General features: G+C 43.2%; 1 protein-coding gene across 1 annotated transcript; it reads left to right on the top strand.

Moving 5' to 3' along the window:
• Positions 1-67: 67 nt before the first annotated feature.
• Positions 68-17,032, top strand: ccdc92ba (coiled-coil domain containing 92Ba; the record flags this gene model as incomplete). Its single annotated transcript, XM_081370828.1, has 4 exons — positions 68-79; positions 2,613-2,745; positions 5,025-5,072; positions 16,341-17,032. The coding sequence occupies 4 exons, from the start codon at positions 68-70 to the stop codon at positions 17,030-17,032; spliced, it is 885 nt and encodes a 294-aa protein (XP_081226954.1).
• Positions 17,033-22,240: the final 5,208 nt, after the last annotated feature.

The following is a 22,240-nucleotide window of genomic DNA, read 5'->3' as shown; positions in this document are numbered from 1 at the left end:
AGAGATGTGGAAGTGAAGGAGCACGTTCATCCTCTTCATTATAACGCCTCATCTTTTGGATACTAATATGGAAAACACGGTGAGTGCTGTATAATATTATGCGCAGCAGTGTTATCTAAGCCTAAGGCTTTTATTGTTATGTAGCCTATATGAGAAAGAATGACTATTTAGCTGATTTACATTTATGTTTTACGATGTAGCCTAGTTGTATTAAGGGATCTGCGACTGCGAGCAGTCGACATTAAATGTTTCTAATAACCTCGCTGGGTGTTTATGCAGAATAACCCTCAAAAGTTTTATTTGACATCATGTGTCACACGAAGATTACGTCAAAACAAAATGTTCAAATTATCAAGTAAATTAATAAAAATGTAATATCTTTTGTCAGTGATATAGTAGCCTAATATTAGGCCTGTTTGTTAAAATATTTTGTTAATCTGTGCTTATGTGCTCTTAAAATGCACTCTATTTTTAAAATGTGCATGGTATCAATAAAATTGGTATCATTCAAGTCAGAAATATTATGAATGAATCGACCTAGGCTACATTAGGTCACACCAACCATTTAAGGGTCGGGTCAGCCGGTAAGTAGATCAGAACTATCTCGAAATTCAGTCATTATTGTTTATCTTTTAAGGGCCTTTTTCTTTTTTTTTCTTTTTTTTTCTTTATGAGGAGAGGACATATTTTCTAACCATTACCTTTGATGTAAAATACTGTAAAATAAATCATTAGGATAAATATCAGATATTGTAGAATATCTTGGGAATTTTCAAAAAATTTTGCACCAAGTCTTAGGCTAATTCATTTCTGACCCTAGTGTATGTAAATTCATGGGGCCCGAGACCAAATATGGGTGCACAGAGAATAGGCTATGCTAGACTTCTTATTACGAGGCCTGGGACAACATTCTTCTCTCATATGTTGTAGTGAATATCAACACAAAATATTTTCAAAATGTTCTGTAATCCAGGGTTTCAGTAGAGTGGTGCAGGGATGATGTAGCCTATTTTTTTAGGAAATTAGCATCACCCTGGTTCCTTTCAACAAAAACCCAATAGGATTTTTCCATTGGCTTTTGGATTATTGCAGAAAGTAAGGTCTTTGAGTGTAACCAATAAAAGCGTACGCATTTGGTTTATCGTGATAATCTTCACAAATGAACAAAAGATAATTGTTGGCTATAAACAAACTATACCATGGTCGTATGACTTCAACGCCACCATCACTTTATTTTCGACTACTCTTTCAGTCTTTGCATATAAACATTTTCCCTAAAAGTTAGAGTTAGAATAGTTTGCAAGAGCACGATTAAACTGGTGAGTAGATGAGTTTACCTGTTTAGCTGTTATGGATGATGACGTTTAATGTCCCTGACAAATGTAGTCCCATTTAGCCACTTTAAGCTACCTCATTTACAAGACAAGTAGACAAGAGGATATTACTGATTTATACTATGGGGCTGATGAATGCTTGAATATGATTGGTTGATGAATGTTCTGAGTTGTGCAATTATTTTCAGATGCGCATGGCTAAAGTAGTTCCAGGCAGGTCTTGACCGCATTACAGTTCCATATCACTTCGCCAAATGATTACAGTTATTTCAAAGGTCATTACAACCTACAACAGCAAAACCAAGCAAGTGAACTATAGGATAAAAATGTCAAATTATTTCCATGTTTTTGAGACAAAATTACATTTTATTATGTATGGAAAGCACATACTCTCTTTCTCCCGCTCTCTCTCCACTCAAACGCACACACATACAGTACGGACACACACTCTCACAGAAGCATGTTGTCAGCGCAGCCCTGAAGATTTTATCAGTAAAATAGTTCAGCAAATTAAAAGCTACATGACATTTCTCAAGAGAGAGGTAGTAATGGCGCTGTTCATGAAGCTGATAAACTTACAGTTTCGCTATTAGTAGAGACACTGCTGCCGAACACTGTTAAGAGACACACAGACTCAGGTAATACGCTTAATCTTTCTCTATAACTGCATTAGTCTGCTATCAATGGCCTCAGTTACTAGCTCTAAAATTATGTTTTGGAATTAGCAACGGAGGCGTGGGAAATCAGTAAGAAATTAGTCCAACACACAAGAGCGTTTTATTCCGTACAGAGCAATTATTCCGTATGTATTATGTGTCGTAGAATATAAAGTGAAAATATCTTGAGCTTGTGTTCACCACCCTTAAAACTCAAAAACAATGGAGAGCTGGATCCAAATTTAACAGAATATAAATAACAAAACAAACACAGGAACTAGAAAACCAGGGAAGGACAAGACTGAACAAGGAATACAAGAAACACTGGGGAATAAATACTAGAGGAAACACAACTGGGCAATCATCACAGAACTAATCAACTAGAAAAACTACAAAGGACTGTAAAAAAAATGGCACACAGGACAAGAAACAGGAACTGACAAGGCAAAAAAAGAGAAAGACAGATGAGAAAAGACAGATGCTCTGATTTAAACAGTGGAAAGTGCCAGTTTTGTACTGTACTAAATGTCAGTACTCTTGGAACGCTGGGAGTTTAGATTAGAGGACTGGAACGTACCATTATATACTGTAAATAAATATCCCTGTGTTTTGTACGGTAAAGGGATCACCGGTGGTCTCACTGGAGCGGCAGGTGGAGAGTGTGGAGAGGAGCATCGTCTTCCTTAGACAGGAACAGCTGTCTCTGCTGCACGGACTACACCTGGAGATCCTGTCCCTCCAGAAACGCTGCACAGGTGTGTGTCAAGACGATTCCCACTGTACAGTCTCCTGCATTTTAATTTAAGTTTGCATACATTAAATGACATGCATAATTGAATTGAGCCACGTTTCATTTGTCATAAGTCACACCTAATTGGATGCTGTTCCAAAAATGATGTTGGCACACAATCTTATGCATAATGCCAGGATCCTCTGCAGAAAAGAACAGAGTTACGTTGCTCTCTTTGATGGCACAAGCTCCACAGAGAACCACAGGTCAATAGCTTCCTGTCATTGCAGGGCTTGTGTTTTCCCTCTCTGTAATATAGTACACGGCCTTTCTACCTGAACATTGCTGTAAATGTGCTGAGCCAGCTAGGGCAGAAAAAGCAGCACATTGCATATTCATCTCTTCTAACCAATCATTCTAATTCATAACCACAGGAAATCAGTTTTTCTTTTGATACCCTTTGATGTTAGCCTGGTTAAAACCAGACCATTCTCAGTAGTAACTGAGTTATGGTCTGGCAAAGCTTCATTAATAACTCATTTCCAAAGGGGCGTCACCAACGGACGTCGCTCAAATGCCTCTGGGCGCAATTGGATAGACCTAAAACCAATCAGAGCGATCGTCATCGTGTAAAGCCATATGCTGCGTCCTAAAGTTACACTACGCCATAAAAGTATGTACTCTTTTTGTGAAGAAAAGGTATTTACTTTTGAATGTGTAGCAAAAAAGTAGGCAAGCTTTGGGACATACTACTTCGTCATCTTTATCGGACGGATCTGTCGCGTGCATCCTGCCACGTAAACTGCCCTGTCAATCATCTTGTCACAGTTAAAATCCTCTATTAAATCTAATTTAATTTCCTACCGTTTCGGAGAGAAATGTAGTAGCACGTTCATCTGGCAGTGGGTCTTTCATGGAGACTGTCCTCATGTGTTTGCAATTTGAATATAATAATGTGCATTTGATTTAAAAGTTGGTGCACTTCACCAATGGACGTCGCTCAAATGCCTCTGGGCGCAATTGGATAGACCTAAAACCAATCAGAGCGATCGTCATCGTGTAAAGCCATATGCTGCGTCCTAATTCGCCTAAGTTACACTACGCCATAAAAGTATGTACTCTTTTTGTGAAGAAAAGGTATTTACTTTTGAATGTGTAGCAAAAAAGTAGGCAAGCTTTGGGACTTCGTCATCTTCATCGGACGGATCTGTCGCGTGCATCCTGTCACGTAAACTGCCCTGTCAATCATCTTGTCACAGTTAAAATCCTCTATTAAATCTAATTTAATTTCCTACCGTTTCAAAGAAGTATCTTATGCTCACCAAGGCAGCATTTATTTGGTAAAAATTCAGTGAAAACTGTAATTTTGTGAAATAAAACTGTTTTAAAATGAATTTTCAGAAGCCATTACTCCAGTCTTCAATATCACATGATACTTCAGAAATCATTCTAATATGCTGAAACATTTCTTATTATTATCAACATTGAAACAATGTTGAAATCAGCAACAGTGCTGCTTAACATTTTTGTGGAAATAGAACTATTTTTAAATTCATTTTCAGAAGCCATTACTCCAGTCTTCAGTGTCACTGACACTAATCAGGTTCAACTGTGCACCCATCAGTCACCATCATTAACACTTGTATATATGTTCAGTTCTGTTTCAGTTCAGTGTCTGGTATTGTCTATGTTCAGTGTGTGTTGCTATCCGTTTCCCTCCCTGTTAGATCTTTAGAGAATAAACCTTTTGAGTTGAATCATATACTTCCTCATCTTTCTGCCATCAACCACCCGTGACAGTCACATGATACTCCAGAAATCATTCTAATATGCTGAAATATTTCTCATCATCAACATTGAAAACAATGTTGAAAGCAGCATCAGTAATTTTAATTGTTTATGTGGAAACCATGGTACATTTTTGTCAGGATTCTTTGATAAATAGGAATTTCAAAAGAACAGCATTTATTTGAAATAAAAATTGAATTTACTCTCACTTTTGATCAATTTAATCCTTGCTGAATAAAATCTTACTGATCTCACTTTTGAACAGTGTTTGTACATGAGTCTATAATGATTTAAAATAAAGTTGCTTTATTTTACTTCCATAATCTATGCCAAATGAAATGTGAAATGTAGGACGGGACATTTTATCTAATAACAATTAATTGGATTATGGATCATGCAAGACTTATGGCATGATTTATAATGATTCTGGAATGTGTCAGTTTCAAAATGCAGAATACAAAATAAGGATTAAAAAAATAGCTCAGAATTAACAGTGCATCTGTTTATTATTTGCAGAACTCACACAAGAACTCAACATGAAGCCCCCAGGCAGGAGCGTAGCAGGTGAGCTCTGTTGCCTTCCAAAAAAAAATGGTGTTTCATTTATTTGTGAGCAGAGTTACTTATGTATTTTTAGCACAGGTGTTCAGTTGTACAAAGCAACAAGAACAACAGTAGTAGGTATATTCAATACAACAGCATCTAGTGTCTGCATATATATATTTTGGTATCTGTTATCACATTTGAAAGACTTCGTATTCATATTGACTGATAATAAATAAAATGATGCACTCAAAACTTTTTTTGTTGTTACGATTTCATGGAATTGGCTGAATTGAAGTGATTAGCCTCAAAAAGGCACATATAGTGCTTTAAATAACTGTGTCTTATGATTGTAATAGTAATTGATCTAAAACGCAAGTCAATTTCACATCAAGAGGCATCACTGTTAAGCAGAAGACTCCTCTTCATACTGCAGGTCATCCCTCTCTCCTCCAGCCCGACGCAGCCTCATCCACCCACAAATTGATCCTGCCTGCGTTTTCCTCTGCTTTTGCTGCGCAGTCCCAGTGGGGGTGTCCAATTACTGCATGCTATTTTGCTGAGACAATGTCGGGCAAGGAGACAGAGAGGAATAGCACAAGAAAGCTGAGTACAGGAGAAAAAAAGAGATTTCTAAATTATAATCAGAGTTTTTCAAATGTATTATGCAATCAGTAACATGTAATCAGTTATCTCATTCAAATACCACAATATGAACATAACACACTATACCATCCAAAAGTTTGGGGACAGTAACAGTTTTTTAAAGATACTAATACTTATATTCAGCAATATATACATTAACTTAACACCTTTATTTTAATAAGTCTTAAGTCTTCTCTACTCCAACAAAGCTTTTATCAGTAAAATGGCCTAATTGCAAAGTTTCCAGCAGCAAGATTGTGAGTGTGATATTACTTTCAAATAAGAGATCAATAAACAAGAAGTCAATATTGTGTAACTTACATTTAAGACATAATATTACCATAGAAAATAATTCCAAACAAAAGTAGAATCAACCTTTTAGTTGCTGAGCAACACATACCCAGCTAACAATTTATTTTTGCTAACGTTCCCATTAAGTTATGAAAATATAATTCCAGAATGTTCTCTCATTGTTTTAAATGTCCAATTTCTGTTTTTTATGCGAACGTTAAGTGAACATTCCTTTTTATCATTTTTGAAATGTTACTTTTGAATATTTTTTTTTTTTTTTTTTTACATTTGATATATGTCCAACTGAAATGTTTCAGGAGAAAAAAATCCTCCGTGAACAATGTATAAATAATGTTTTTGTCCTAACGTTTTAAAAACATTATTAAAGACCAGATAGATTTAAACAAACATTCTATTTGTTATTGGAAAAAACGTTCAGAACTTTGAGAGAACCCTGCCAGAATATTACCCAAAGTTCTGATAATGTTCCCTGTTAGCTGGATACGTAGTTGTGATGTTCCCGAATGAATCAGTGTTTTAGACTGATTGGTTGAGTGAATGATTCAATGGCTCATAAAGACAGTCACTTAATGCCACCTACTGGCGTAACAATGTAAATGAATGCACTGACTGACAAGCCGTCTGCAATATACAAACAGACAAGTGGAGTGATAAATACATGAAAAAAAAATTATATTATTTATAAATTTATATTATATTATTATATTTCCCATGGATGCGGCAAATAAATTGCTGAGGTAACTGTGCAGTGCATCAAAAATTGATATAGGGCGTGTTAACTGATGCCGCGTCATGACTCCCGAAGCATATGTAATACTTCTTTGCTTGAAAGATTATTTATCTGAGACACATCAGGATATTTTGGATGTGTTAGTTTATTCTTCAAAGAAGCCCCAGAGGAACCAAACACTGATTGATAGTGAAAATGATTTTCTAATTTACAAGCATATTGCTGGCGCAGTGTGAGTATTAAATGAACAATACTTACCTTCTTTTTTTTTTGTCCATCACTTCTTATCTGCGCTAATGTCTTTGTCAACTGATGGTTGTCGACATCTCAGTTTCATTACCTATTCTATTAAAAGGGTCAGAGGCAGCAAAGAGTGAACTCATTGAGGAACAGTAGAGAGATCAGATTTAAGGATCAGATAACACAGCATTTTCTATATTCACACCATGAGCTCATCTCAGTCTGGACGCATGGGGTGAGGCTGCCTGTGAAATCGGGACAATCTGGACAAATTGAGAGACAGAACTGTGCTAGTTGCAGTAAAATAAAGGAGAGCACGAGAGACAGAAATTATAGAAAGATGTTGAACTCAGCACGGGGTCATTAAGTTTGTGTGGATCATTTGAAGGACACCGATTCCAGAATTCTTTTTCAATCTACTTAGCCTGTAATTCATCTGAAACACATTACATTAATGTAAGCGTAAAGACTTGAAAATACATGTTTTATCCTTCATTTTGTAATAAATGACATGCCATACGCCAGCTGCTCTTCCATGCTTCTGTCTAATTCTATGGCACATTTTCCTACTCATATCTGACACTATATACTGTAAATGATATATAATTTTTAGTAATGTGAGAATGATTTAAGATTTGGTAATAGTGCAATATACATTTACATTTATTTATTTAGTAGATGCTTTTTTTTTCTAAAGCGACTTACAAATTAGAAAAATACAAGATGCAAATAATCTAAAGCAGAACACAAAACAAACAGTGATAGCATGTCACATTTCAGTATTGAAGGTGTAATTGCAGAATTTTATTTTAGTTTATTTTAATATTTAGGAAAAGATGAAGATGCCAATGAATTCTCCTTGCAGTTTGATCATTGACCATATAGATTTACAATTGATCATTTCTGCCAATAAAATAGTTTCAAATTATGTCATTTTCTTTTGTGTGCAAGCAATTTACTTCATATTTGCTCTCTGCTTTGTGGGCACAGTAGTCAAGCATGCTCTGGGAGGTCTTGTCCTAGACATTTAATGTGTCTGATAACCTTGAACAGATGGCAACGCTGCCAGTAGCCAGACCAGAGTTGAGATTAGTTGATTTGGATTTACTCAGTGAGTCTGTAATCCTTGGGCACAGTAGAGCTCTTTGTCTGCTTTCCTCAACCACATCCACTTACCTTTTAGATCTCAGATTAGTTACAAATTCGCTTTTACGGCTAAAATCTGATTTTAAACGCAGGGGCTTGTTCATATTAGACATGTCTGTTTCATGTCACAAGGTGGATCATACATGAGATCATACACTCATTTCAGCAGCAGGAGTGTGTGATGAAGCTTCTGCATGTAAAATGTGAAACTCTAAGATGTATGAATTACAGGGGGTTTTGATCCTCTATTTAAGGCTTGAACCCACCAAACAAAAAGTTGGACTTTTCAAAAGTACGGTCTGGTTTCACAGACAGGGTTTAGATTAAGCCAGGATTAGGTTTTAGTTCAGTTGGGGCATTTAAGTTGCTTTTTTAAACATGCCTTAGAAAAAAAACAAAAAACTGTTGTGCATCTTAAAACGTTTCGGTTACTCACGTAACCTCTGTTCTCTCTAGAAGAGGGAACGAGTATTGCGTAGTTGCTTACGCTACGGGAAAGCCTTTCTTTCTCGAGATACTGAAGCCAAAAATTATCCTTAATTTTTATAATCTTGTCAACGCAGTGCGGCAGCCTGCAGACCTAGGGCAAGCTAACTAGCGTGCCCATTGGCTGCCCTGCGGCAACTGCAGCAGCCTACCGCTGAGCCCTTGGCGTGACGTCACGACCAAAGAGCGCGCTTGGCGCGCTTAATGCGTCACAGCCCGCAAAAAGGGGTGTGGCTTAGCGTATATAAACAGGGCTCGGAGGCTGCTTCTCTGGTTTCTGTCGCATGAAGCGAAATGAGCTCGTGGCGCGAGCACGGCGGGCTACGCAATACTCGTTCCCTCTTCTAGAGAGAACAGAGGTTACGTGAGTAACCGAAACGTTCTCTTACGAGAGGTTCTCTCGTATTGCGTAGTTGCTTACGCTACGGGAACGCCCTTGTCAACGCCGTGCGCGCCCAGCATCCACTGAATGAGTCCCAGGGAGAGCCCGGGGAACGTGATAGCGGAGAGCCGGGCAGCCCGAAGAGGGCTAGCGCCGTACATAAGCACACACTAGGGGGTTAGGAGCGGCACGGCCGGTCCTAACTGACAATTCCCTACATAGTGCAGCTCAACCAGTAGAGCTAAATCACACAACGTAGCCCGCGCACAGATAGTGGGCTGGCATACGCGAGACTTAGACTGATAAGACTTTCGCCTGCAAGGCGGGAACATCCAGGTTGTAAAACCTAACAAACGTGGAGGGGGAGGCCCAGCCTGCCGCTGCACAAATGTCATGAATGGGAATCCCGCTGGACCATGCCCACGACGAGGCCATGCCTCTAGTGGAATGAGCTCGAACGCCCAATGGGCACTGCAGGTCTTTAGACGCATAAGCAGCAGCAATAGCGTCCACTATCCATCTGGACAGGCTGTGTTTCGAGGCGGCGAGACCCTTGGTGCGCCCACCAAACGAAACAAAGAGCTGATCCGAGCGCCTGAAAGCGGCGGACCGTGAAATGTAGTTTCTCAACGCCCTGACCGGGCAGAGGAGATTACTATCGGCCTCGCTGCCGTGCGTCGGCAGGGCTGAGAGGGAAATGACCTGTGCTCTGAAGGGAGTGCCCAAAATTTTTGGAACGTACCCATGCCTCGGTCTGAGAATGACTTTGGAGTCATTAGGTCCGAACTCGAGGCACGCGGCGTTAACAGATAACGCGTGAAGGTCTCCCACTCGTTTGACTGACGACAGAGCTATCAGAAAAACGGTTTTGAGCGTGAGGTATTTCATATCCACAGTTTCCAAGGGTTCGAAGGGATGCGCTCTCAGGGCCTCCAAGACCAGAGAGAGATCCCACATAGGAACCGAGGGGGGTCGCGGGGGGTTCATCCTCCTGGCTCCCCTAAGGAAGCGGATGACGAGCTCGTTCCTTCCTAATGCGCGGCCCTGCTCAGAAACCGAGAGCGCTGAAATGGCCGCAACATAGACTTTGAGCGTGGAGGGGGACCTGCCCGCGTCCAGTAGCTCTTGAAGGAAACACAGTACTCGCGATACCCCACATGTCTGTGGATCGAGCCCCTTAGCAGTGCACCATGTGTTAAACACTGACCATTTCGACATGTAGAGCCGCCTCGTAGAGGGGGCTCTAGATTGTATGATCGTGTTCATGACCCCGTCTGGCAGATTAGCGTGTAATCGTTGAGGCTCCACGCATGCAGAGACCAGCGCTCTGGATGGGGATGCCATATCGATCCGCGTGCTTGAGAGAGGAGGTCTCTCCTCACCGGTATCGGCCAGGGGGCTGAGTCTGCCAGCTGTATTAGATCCGGGAACCAAGCTTGGTTCTCCCAGCATGGGGCTATGAGGAGCACTGAGTGGCGCGCTTCCCTGATTCTCTCGATGACCTGAGGCAGCAGAGAGACCGGGGGAAAAGCGTACAACGGGCCGCTGGGCCAGATCTGGGCCAGCGCGTCCTCGTTCTTCGAGAAGAACTCTGGGCAGTGAGCGTTGTCTTTTGACGCAAAAAGGTCGACTTTCGCTTTGCCGAACCGTCGCCACAGTGACTGGACTGTTTGGGGGTGTAGAGACCACTCCCCAGGGGGAACGTTGTCCCTGGACAGTCTGTCGGGGCCCTCGTTCAGGTGGCCAGGCACATGCGCGGCTCTCAGCGAGCGCAGAGAGTGCTGAGCCCACACGAGGAGGCGTTCCGCCAGGGTGCAGAGCATCTTTGATCTGACACCGCCCTGGTGATTCACGTAGGCCACTACCGATGTATTGTCCGTGCGGACTAGAACATGGTGACCGTGGAGGAATGGGAGGAAGCTTTTGAGCGCTTTCTCGACCGCGAGCATCTCTAGACAGTTTATGTGTAGGAGATTCTCCTGGTCTGACCAGCGGCCATAGACCGGTCTGCCTTCGAAGAGCGCTCCCCAACCTAGGTTGGAAGCGTCTGTCGAGACAACTTTCCGGTGTGAAATCACTCCCATAGTCACTCCTGTGTGATACCATTCGGCTGCCAGCCAGGGCTGCAGGGCTGAAATGCATCCCTGATTCACTCTGACTCGCAAGCCGCCGGCCGCCCAGGCTCGGTGGGGCACGCGCATTTTCAGCCAGCGTTGGAGCGGGCGCATGCGCAGTAAACCCAGCTGGAGCACTGCTGCAGCTGAGGCCATATGCCCCAGGATACGCTGGAATGTCCTCAGCGGAACCCGGCTGCCTATTTGGAGGGATGCGGCGAGGAGGCGGATGCGGCGCGCGCGCTGCTCCGACAGTCTGGCCGTCATAGCCACCGAGTCCAGTTCTATTCCAAGAAAGGAAATTGACTGACGGGGTGATAGCGAGCTCTTGGTCCAGTTGACCGAGAGACCCAGCTCCTCCAGATGGCTGAGAAGCGCTGTTCTGTGAGACACAAGTTCCGTCTCTGACTGCGCTAGAATAAGCCAATCGTCCAGATAATTCAGTATTCGCATTCCCTGTTTCCTCAGGGGAGCGAGGGCCGTGTCCATGCATTTCGTAAATGTACGGGGTGCCAAAGACAGGCCGAACGGCAGGACTGTGTACTGATATACTCGACCCTCGAAGGCGAATCTCAAGAATGGCCTGTGACGGGGAGTTATCTGGATCTGAAAGTATGCGTCTTTTAGATCGAGAGAGATAAACCAGTCTCCTGGGCGAATCTGCGCGAGGATTTTTCTGGTTGTGATCATTTTGAACGGCCGTCTCATGAGGGCTTTGTTCAGATGTCTCAGATCTAAAATAGGTCTGAACGCTCCGTCCTTCTTGGGCACGAGGAAGTAGCGGCTGTAAAAGCCCGACTCGCTCAAAGAAGGATGAACCTGTTCTATAGCCCCTTTGCGCAGCAGCTTCGCTATTTCTGCTTGAAGCAAGTGCGCAGCTTCTGAACTCACTCTCGTCTCCGTCTGTGCTGTATAGCGCGGAGGGCGACGAGCGAATTGAAGCGAATAGCCGTGTTTTATAGTTTTCAGCACCCATTCTGGCGCGCCCTGAATCGCTTCCCATGCTTCCGCATGCATAGCTAGGGGTCGAATGGTCTCTGGGCTCAGATCGCCGCGCTGTGCGGGATGGGGAGCCTGTATCAGAGAGAAAGGCGCGGCGCGCGCGCCGCTGGTGCTCGAACACGGGGGCTGGTAAACAGTATTGGCCGACTGTACAGCGTTCAGTAGCTCGGTCCCATCGGATGGAGCGTGATTTGCTGTCAAACATCCCAGGCGCGAGAGAGGCGTGGGGATTATAATGTCTACAAGTGAGTGCGCGTGCTCGTGAGCGGGCGCAGGGTTTACACTTATGACACGGCCAGTGTTTGGGAGCTTTAGAGGGTCCGTGACCCAAGGTAACTGGCTGGCAGAGCGAGCAGCGGGTAGGTGTGAGCACAAGGTTGTGGGCACATTTCCTACATTTAATACTCGAGCGGCTTGCGACCGCTTCATGAGAGAGCGCTCTGTACGCGTTACCATGGGGACCCTGTTTGTGTGAAGCAGTGAGCACATGGGAGTGGGCACATTTTCTACACTTATAACACCCTCGGCTTGAGCCGCTGTTGCCCGGGGTAACCGAGTGGCAGAGCGAGTTACAGGTAGATGTGAGCACAGAGTTGTGGGCACATTTACTACACTTATTACTCGAGCGGCGTGTGACCGCTTCATGAGAGAGCGCTCTGAACGCGTTACCATGGGGACCGTGTTTGTGTGAAGCAGTGAGCACGTGGGAGTGGGCACATTTTCTACACTTACAACACCTTCGGCCGGAGCCGGAAAGCCCGAATTTACACTCTTTCTGAGATTTATTTGGGCCGCCGTAAAAACGGCGTTTGTGTGCAGGCGAGCGAGTGGTATTACTGGCTCGTTGGCTGCGGTGTAAGCTGCTGCAGTAGCCTGCACTGAGGGGACTGACAGAGCTAGGCGTTTTGATGGCGGTCCGGCCGCAGCGGGACTCAGCCATCTCTTCCTCCCTGCGGGTGCTAGGAGGACTTCGCGGGCTCAGACTTCAGCGTTATCTTGGGACGCGGACCCCGGGGGGGCGGCGGTCTGTGACGGCTGGTCGAGCGCGACCTAGGGCGGCCGCCCTGGCGTCGCTGCGAAGTGGTTGGTGGCCGAGACGAGCGCTGTGTGGAGCTGCGCGCAGGAGGCTGAGCTTGAGAGCGGCCTGCGGCTGGGCTCGAGCGGCGAGGCAGGAAGAGATACATAGCCTGCGACGCCTTCTGCACTTCAGAGAAGCGGTCCACAATCCCGCTGACCGCAGGGCCGAAGAGGCCGGTGGGCGAGAGCGGGGCGTTGAGGAAAACAGCGCGTTCTGACTCACTCATATCCGCCAGCGTCAACCATAAGTGTCTGTCGATGACGGTGAGCGCGGCCATAGATCTGCCGATGGCTTGTGCAGCGGTCTTGGTAGCACGGAGCGAAAGGTCCGTCGCGCTGCGCAGATCTGTTAAGGCTGTATGATCCGAGCCCTTCTCGTCCAATTCGCGGAGGAGGTCGGCTTGCAGGATCTGAAGAACAGCCATCGAGTGCAGGGCAGAAGCAGCTTGGCCGGAGGCGGCGAATGCGCGGCCGGCGAGAGCTGATGTGGTCCTGCAGGCTTTAGACGGCAGGGCAGACTTTGAGCGCCATCTAGCAGACGGCGGGCAAAGGTGCGTTGCCACCGCTTCCTCAACGGAAGGGATGCCGGTATAGCCTTTCTCGGCGGCCCCGTCCACCTGGGAGAGAGCCGAGGAGACAGACGAGCGGAGTCTAGCGGAGAAGGGCGCGTTCCACGACTTCGATAGCTCCTGGTGGAGCTCAGGCAGGAAGGGTGCTGACCTAGAGGCTGGCGCTTGGCGGCGGCTAGGCAGAAAACACCCGTCGAGTCGGTTAGGCGCGGGCTCCTTGGGTGGGGACCAGTCCAATCCCAGTCGGTCGACCGCTTTGGTGAGGAGGCGGATAAGCTCCGCGTCGACACTGGAGCGGGACCTGCCAGACTCAGGAGTCGAGGAGGCGGAGCGGTGAGAGCCCGACCACTCCTCGCTGTCCGAAGCAAGCAGAGAGCAGCTGTCAGCGGGGTCATCTGCTTCATCCCCTGAGGCGACGGCAGTGCGGGCAGTAGCCGGCCGCTGCGCGTCGGTGAAGGGCGGGGGAGAAGGAGAAAGCGAGGCTCGCGGGAGGGGCTCCGGCGAGCGCTCAGCTATAACCACCGGCTCGGGAGGCCTTTGAGAGCGGCGTTTCTTCTTACGCGGCCCTGAAGAGGCAGCCGGGGAAGGTGGAGGATCGTCAAACATGGCGAGTCGAGCCCGCAGGGTCGACATCGGCAAGTCCTCACACTGTTCGCAGCCGCCCGAGGAGAGGGCGCGGGCTGCGTGGTCGAAGCCCAGGCAGAGAGCGCAAACCACGTGGCGGTCTCCATCGCTGAGCGGGGCTCTGCACGAGCCACAGGATGAGCGAGGCATTTGCAACAACGCCTCGCGCTCTTTTAGATGCAAAAGTGTGTCGCGGGGCGAACACACAAACACATACAACACAGAGCAGTAAAGGATATGATCGCCGGATAGCGAAGCAGGCAGGGAAAGCTGAAGGCGGCGAAGGCGGCCGGCGTCCTCAGGCTGAGATCCTCGGCGTGCTGGTCGCTTGTTTCGACGGCGGCTTCCTCAGAGAGCAGCGATGCGAAGAGCTTCGCTGAAAAGACAGAAATCAGAGAAGCAGCCTCCGAGCCCTGTTTATATACGCTAAGCCACACCCCTTTTCGCGGGCTGTGACGCATTAAGCGCGCCAAGCGCGCTCTTTGGTCGTGACGTCACGCCAAGGGCTCAGCGGTAGGCTGCTGCAGTTGCCGCAGGGCAGCCAATGGGCACGCTAGTTAGCTTGCCCTAGGTCTGCAGGCTGCCGCACTGCGTTGACAAGATTATAAAAATTAAGGATAATTTTTGGCTTCAGTATCTCGAGAAAGAAAGGCTTTCCCGTAGCGTAAGCAACTACGCAATACGAGAGAACCTCTCGTAAGAGAACCAAAACATGGCTCTGGCATATTTTAAGAAATATCAGTGCAAGTTGGTTTCAGTTAAAACAGCACAAACATGCATTTTAGTCTGGGACTAGCTTAAGCCTAGTCTGTGAAACCGGCCATATTATATATATATATATATATATATATATATATATATATATATATATATATATATATATATATATATATACTGTATATACACCACCAAATATTTTAATTACTCATATTATGCACTACCAATCAAAAGTTTGGGGTCAGTAAGATTTTTTTAAAACATATATGATTATTTTTATTCAGCAAGGATGCATTAAATTGATCAAAAGTGACATTGATGATGTTACAAAAGATTTTTATTTCAAATTAATGATGTTCTTTTTATTTTTTTATTTTATCCTAAACGTTTTTAAGATTGTCAGTTGATGCCGACTAATTTTGCTTGGAGCGTCTAAAGACAATCCCATGAAAATAACCTTTAGAAATGTTCCTGAAATTCGTGGGATAATTCACACAGTGCTGAAAGGGGTGGTTGATTATGATTTCACTTTTCTAACTTTAGTTAGTGTGTAATGTTGCTGTTTAAGCATAAACAACATCTGTAAAGTTACGAAGCTCAAAGTTCAAAGCAAAGAAATATATTTGCTTTTAAAGAAATCATTTTTTAAGGACTACAACAAACGGCTGGTAGGGACTACACAACATTCCTCCCGGGTTAGTCACATCACCAACCCTACAATTTACATAAACCCCGCCCCCGGAACGCGATTTATAGATTATCATGACAGAATATGCTAATCAATGACTAGAAAATAACTAAGCTACATAAATTCATCAAATAACCATTCAGAAATGTCCTGTTGCTTCTACATGTTGTCACTTCTTCTTGAGTTTCTCCATCATTGTCTGACTCCAGTTTGAACATAAACATTGACACTTTCAGTGCAAGTCTGTGTGAGGTAATATGACACAAGCTCTTGAAGCTCCGCCCTCTGTGCCGGGAGCAGCAGCTCATTTACATTTAAAAGGACAGACACAAAAACAGTGCGTTTTTGCTTACCCTCAAAAAGTGACAATTTTAACATGCTATATAAAAATATCTGTGGGGTATTTTGAGCTAAAACTTCACACACACACTCTGGGGACATCAGAGACATATTAAACATCTTCTGAAAAGGGCATCATACCACCCCTTTAAACTTGGTTCACAGAACCACTGAATCGGGTTTTTACAATAAAAGTTTCTGTTCTATGTGTGTTCCAGATGTGCAGGAGGAAGAGAAGCAGCTGGAAGCCCATTGTCTGGAGGTGGAGGAGCATCTGCAGGAGCAGCAGGAGGTTCAGAGTGATCTGAGATGGGAGCTGAGCCAGAAATCAGTGCTGGTGGGCGCTCTCCGTGCCAGTCTGAAGGAGAAGGAGCGGCGTTTCCTGGAGGAATTGAAACACCGCAGCCACAGGACCACTGTGCTCAACACCGAGCTGCAGCAGCAGACAGAGGCGGCTGCATACCTGTCCTTCCAGCTGCATTCAGCAAAGCAGAAACTCTCGCAGCAGAGGCAGCAGCAGCGAAGGAGGCCGGCCCAGCTCGGCACGGACAAGCCCCCCGTCCACCCTTCATCTCAGGCCAGCGCTAGCAGCCCAGCAGTGATCAAACCCAAACGGCGGAGCTCGAGCCGGCCCTCCTCGCACCTCCACATCGAGCGTGCCAGGGAGTGCGTGCCGCGCGAGAGGGTGACGGGCCCGGAGGAGCCCATGGCCATGCCTGACCCCGCCCTCTTCCTATACCCATACAGACACAGATCCCGGCCCCGTCCACCACACAGACTCGCCCTGCAGGAGGCAGATGGGGAGGAGGCGGAGGAGCTCGATCAAGGAGCTTCAGTGAGCAGACTGGCAACAACAGTAGCTAAAGCCACTGCGACCACGGCATCCACTACAGAGAACAACGCTGAATGAGCGTTTCTTTTACAGTTCACCTCAACAACCTACTCGTTTTTATGATAATTTACCCTGAATTGCACCTTGAGCTCTTTTGCATTATGACAGTGACAGAATTGTTTATATTTTGCAATACGACTACTTTTTTTTTACACCGTTTGCACATGCGGTGATGAATAGACAGAGGAGAGATTCTTGCTTACACTCTTGTTAAACCAAAATTGATGTTTATGTTACTGTAAAGCATTTTTGTAATCAAGAATGACCCAAGGTCCTCAATACCGTTTCATGCATCCTGCATCTGCGGCTTTTTCGCTTGCAATATTAAGAGGTTACAGCATTCACACTGACATTTATGCCACCCACACATTATATTGCTATTATATTTTCACTACATAAATAAAATAGGCTAATAATAATCATTTACATAGATGAATCAGTCACAATAAGATTTATAACACGTATTTACAAAATAAAAAGGTGAATTTTCATTTCATGATGTCATTAACCTGCTTAATAAATATAGGTCATCTACGATGGATCGGCACATCTCTCAAGATCGCGTAGCCTATTTGAAAATTCACGTGAACGAGCACCTATTTGCCTCCGATTTCGTCAGCAATTTCAATTCACTGTTGGCGACTGGAAAACCAGGAATAAAATCGTGTAGTCTTGTGAACGCAGCATTACACTTCATATTATATTATTGATTTGCCTGTGATCACTGACTAAAAAAAAGTCAGTTTACCATATGGCAGAAATAGTAAGATAGGAAGCGGTTCCGAATTCAGCCTAATTCTATTTAAGTGTAAACGCACATGCGTTGTCATTAGGCGAAAGAAAGGAAATGCAATTAATGACAGAAAGCATTTTGAATGATCCTTCGATGTTTTTAAAATTCTATAGCTGACAGAAATTTTTTAGCTAATCTAGGCTACTCTATTATCTAAAAATAATGGGGCGATATGCATTTTGCGCTTGTAAAGCCCCTTTCACACAGAGATTCCGGAAAATACACGGATAAAGTGACCCGGGATTTGACCCGGGTTCGTTTGATTTTGGTTCATTCACACTGCCAGTGATTTTCCGGAATCAGAGAGTGCGTTCACACCATGGTTCACACACAACCCGTAAAAATCCCAGTAGCACCTCAATGCAGTACACAAGATCCGGGGGGAGGAGTCGGATCTTGTATAAGGGGTGGAGATTGGTAGGTTTAGGGGTGGAGATGGGTAGGTTTAGGGGTGGGTTTAGGGATCAGGGGGTGGAGATTGGTAGGTTTAGGTATGTAAGGTGGGAGGAGTTGGATCTGGATCCGACTCCTCCCCGTGGATTTCATGTTCTGCATTGAGGACCATCTCAAAAATCCTGCAAAGACACGTGACATCGATGTGACTTTAATGTCTCAGCAGCGTCTGAAGTTTGCTTATGAGCTGCGATTTTTCTCTCGAGAAACCATGCTTGTGCATTTTTTTCTCTGATTCGATCATAAACTTTCGCATTACTTGCCGTTTCACAGCTGGAGAACGATCCCGGCTTCAGCTCCATCACTACGACACGGCATTGTTACGACTTTTGTTCACACAGCGCGCGTTCCGGGACTGAACACGGCAATTTTACTAGGTCCCCACATAGACATCATATCTATGGGTCCCCAACCCAACCCGGCATCGATCCCGGCATAAATCACGGGTCGTGTTTGCGTTCACACAGAAGGCACTCTGGCAATTTGCCGCCAATTTCCCAGGTTCAAAGCGCTGTGTGAAAGGGGCTTAAGTGTGACTGTGATATGAAATTTGATCACACTGGAGACGCATTTGAATGAAGGCGTAAACGCATTAATCGGAATGTTAATATCCGGAAACAAATGTTCATGCCAGATGTAAGGGGGTCGTACTTCCGCTCAATTTCAGTTCGCTTCTGTACTCTGTACTCCTGTCTACGAAGCAAAGCGAAGTAGCAGAGTTTGGTATTACCAGGCTAAGGGGGTCATACAGCACAAAACATTTTATATTGCTGTTTTGAATGGATAAAAATACTATTTAATGGCTAGCATTGTTACACAAAGGTGTTTGAATACTATTTAAATGCCGTCCCCTCCTAATTTAAAGGAATAATTCTCAATTGCACAATAGAAATCACATTTTTTATTAGATAAGAAATATGCAATGTAGTAACCCCTAAACCACTTCTTTTTCTGTATAGAGCTACCGAAGCACTGTCAGTGTGAAAGCATGACCCTGCTGTTTATTCACTGCAGACGCATGATGTGCGAAACGTGTCCTTGTGAACCGGTTACTGCTGCTGAGTCTTTGTTCAACTGGTTTTAATCTATTCCCTTGTTGTGGAATGCCTCAGCGCAGATATTTCTGAATGATCAGGTTGTCTGGTGTCACCACAAGTGCACTCTCTCATCCTTCCTGATGCTATATGGGGATACATACTGGTTCAGTGAGAGAAATCCTGTGTGAATGATTTGCCTGAATCATTTGCTTAAGTGCTTTATCTGGTATATGGTGTGTTTATGCGTGGGCTTGTTGATTAGAAGAGAGTGGGGTCAAGGGTCAACGCGCCATTGTTCTGGCATCATTTAATGAGCCAGTGATGCCCAAAGGACTGATTGGTTTAATGCTGCTGCTTATGCTGTAATATTTTAGTGGGATGTTGCGGATATTGCAGACGTTTCATTCGAATCACAATCCGGTTTTATAACTCTGTGAGGTCAGGTGTATGTGCATATACCGAGCTTTGGTGATAGGATGATTAATATGTGATACGTATTAAACAAACATATTAACTGTTTGTATCACACAAAAGCTTGTAAATTCATAAGATTAGAAGTACAAGATTAGAAGTGGTGTGGTAACTCCTGCACTTGGATGTATAACTGGATTGAATGGGAGTGACAGACAACATTACTTTTCTTGACAATTAACAGACACTAATAATTGTAATAATGGGGTGTAATGAGTAGGCTACCATAGTGTCACAGCCCGGAATTAAGACTTTAATTCTGCAGAAACATGACAGTAAAGGTGGTTTAGTACCACCTATTTGCAAACTGAGCTTTTCTAAAGATATTTACAATTGTATATGTGATATTTCTCTTTGCTTTATTAGATCAGAATGGTAATTTTGCTTGTAATGTTGAATATAAGTTTGTTAAAAATCCAAATATGAAAAGCAGTCTGAATAGGGATTGTAACTGAATGCATAAAATGTTTTCCTTTCAGCTTAAAATTGTGTCTAATTTGACACAGCCCTAACAAAAGTGATATTTGCTTCACTCAGGGTCTGAAACCTTATTTTGTAAATGTATACGCAGATATGCCTGACTATTTAAAAGGCCCATAACCAGTTTTTGTATTGTATCAGTGCAGACATAGGAACGATTTAGGACATTAGGTTGATTTAGACTGTGTGATACATGATATAATCACATTAGTTAATTAATATATTTTATTGATTTTCATTTAATGTTTAATCTTGGAAACAAATTGATGATTATGAAGTGATTCATTGTCTAATTCATTTTTTTGCTCTTTATAATTGTGATGTTAAAAAGAGAAGCAATACTGCCGCACATGATGACTTCTATATAATCATATTTACAGCATACATATTTGAAAATTGTGTTAAATTGGAAACAATAATGCAGATACAGTAAATGCAATATCTGATTGTTCTTATGTTATTTTGTTGTCCCCATTTCCGTGCGGTTAACATTGTGCTTACCGAGGGTTTTATGGTGATTTTATTTGGATTTTTTCTATCCTTAAGTGTGGGATAAAGTCTTCCCTTTAACAGTCTGACTGTTATATGAAAAAGGTTTTGAAAACTTCTTTTTAGTTTGTCCTGTTTTAGGAATATGACAGGGAAAGAAGTGATTATTATGCAGCAATGTTCACACACTGTATTTGCATGTTTGGCCAATAGTATATAGCATCAGTGTGCTGTTTCACAAACATTTGGAAAGTTTTGAAATGTACACACAGTACTTCAAATCTCTTACGACCCAACATTGTGCAACTTGTCGACTGACAATGTGTCGCAATAAATAATCCACTGTTTACATATGATTAAATGGGTTTATTAAATGACTGTGTTAACTGCAACCTTAATCATGGTTAGAAATGTCAACTTTAGAGAATGACAATTGTATTGTTGCAGATGTTGTTAATTTCCTTAACCCTTAAATCTTAATAGCAGAAATGTTACAAATAAAATATACTGGAAATATTTGTGTTTTTTAAAACCGTTTTTAAACAGATGTTTTAGTATTTTTAACACCTTTTAATTAAAGGTGCAAACTTTTTCCCAGACAAGACATTTCCTAAATGTCTGAATAATGGCTGCAAACAAAGCAAAATGAGACACATGAGATTACAATAAAGACCCTTATTAGTAAAACTAATCAATAAAAGAAACTTTTACTTTTTTGTCTTTATTAGAAGTAGAACAAGTATATTATGCCATGTCTGTCTATCTATCTATCTATCTATCTATCTATCTATCTATCTATCTATCTATCTATCTATCTATCTATCTATCTATCTATCTATCTATCTATCTATCTATCTATCTATCTGTCTATCTATCTATCTATCTACCTATCTATCTATCTATCTATCTATCTATCTATCTAGGCTATCTATCTATCTGTCGGTCGATCTGTCTCTCTCTCTCTCTGTGTGTGTGTGTGTGTGTGTGTGTGTGTGTGTGTGTGTGTGTGTGTGTGTGTGTGTGTGTGTGTGTGTGTGTGTGTGTGATGGAACAAAAAATACATTTATAATGGAATTTATACATACATACAACTAAATAAATAAATAATGAATCAATGCACCAATAATATAAGAGCAGCCTTTTCATACATCTTCCAATAAATTAAAGTCTCTTATCATTTTATGCCAGCAAATTTGCAGGCCTTTTTACTCTTGATATATTTATGATGGAAAATAGTTACAAACAAAATACAGAGAAATTATGTTTTGTCTTCAGTTCATACACTTACATTTATAAATAAAAATGACAAAGAATAAACACATACATTACTGAGGAAATTCCGTATTTTGTCAACATTCCAAATACAATATGGTTTCTAAAAAGTAGGCAGTGATGATACCTTTATTTCTAACTAATAACATATTCCAGATTAGTTTGTCTCCATGTCAAGTCTTACGAAATTCACTTCTGTATTCCATTAAATAGGCCTATATTTTTTATTAG

Source organism: Scardinius erythrophthalmus, assembly GCF_964197995.2.
Source record: "Scardinius erythrophthalmus genome assembly, chromosome: 7".
NCBI classification, from domain to species: domain Eukaryota; kingdom Metazoa; phylum Chordata; class Actinopteri; order Cypriniformes; family Leuciscidae; genus Scardinius; species Scardinius erythrophthalmus.
This window is presented reverse-complemented; position numbering and strand designations above follow the sequence as displayed.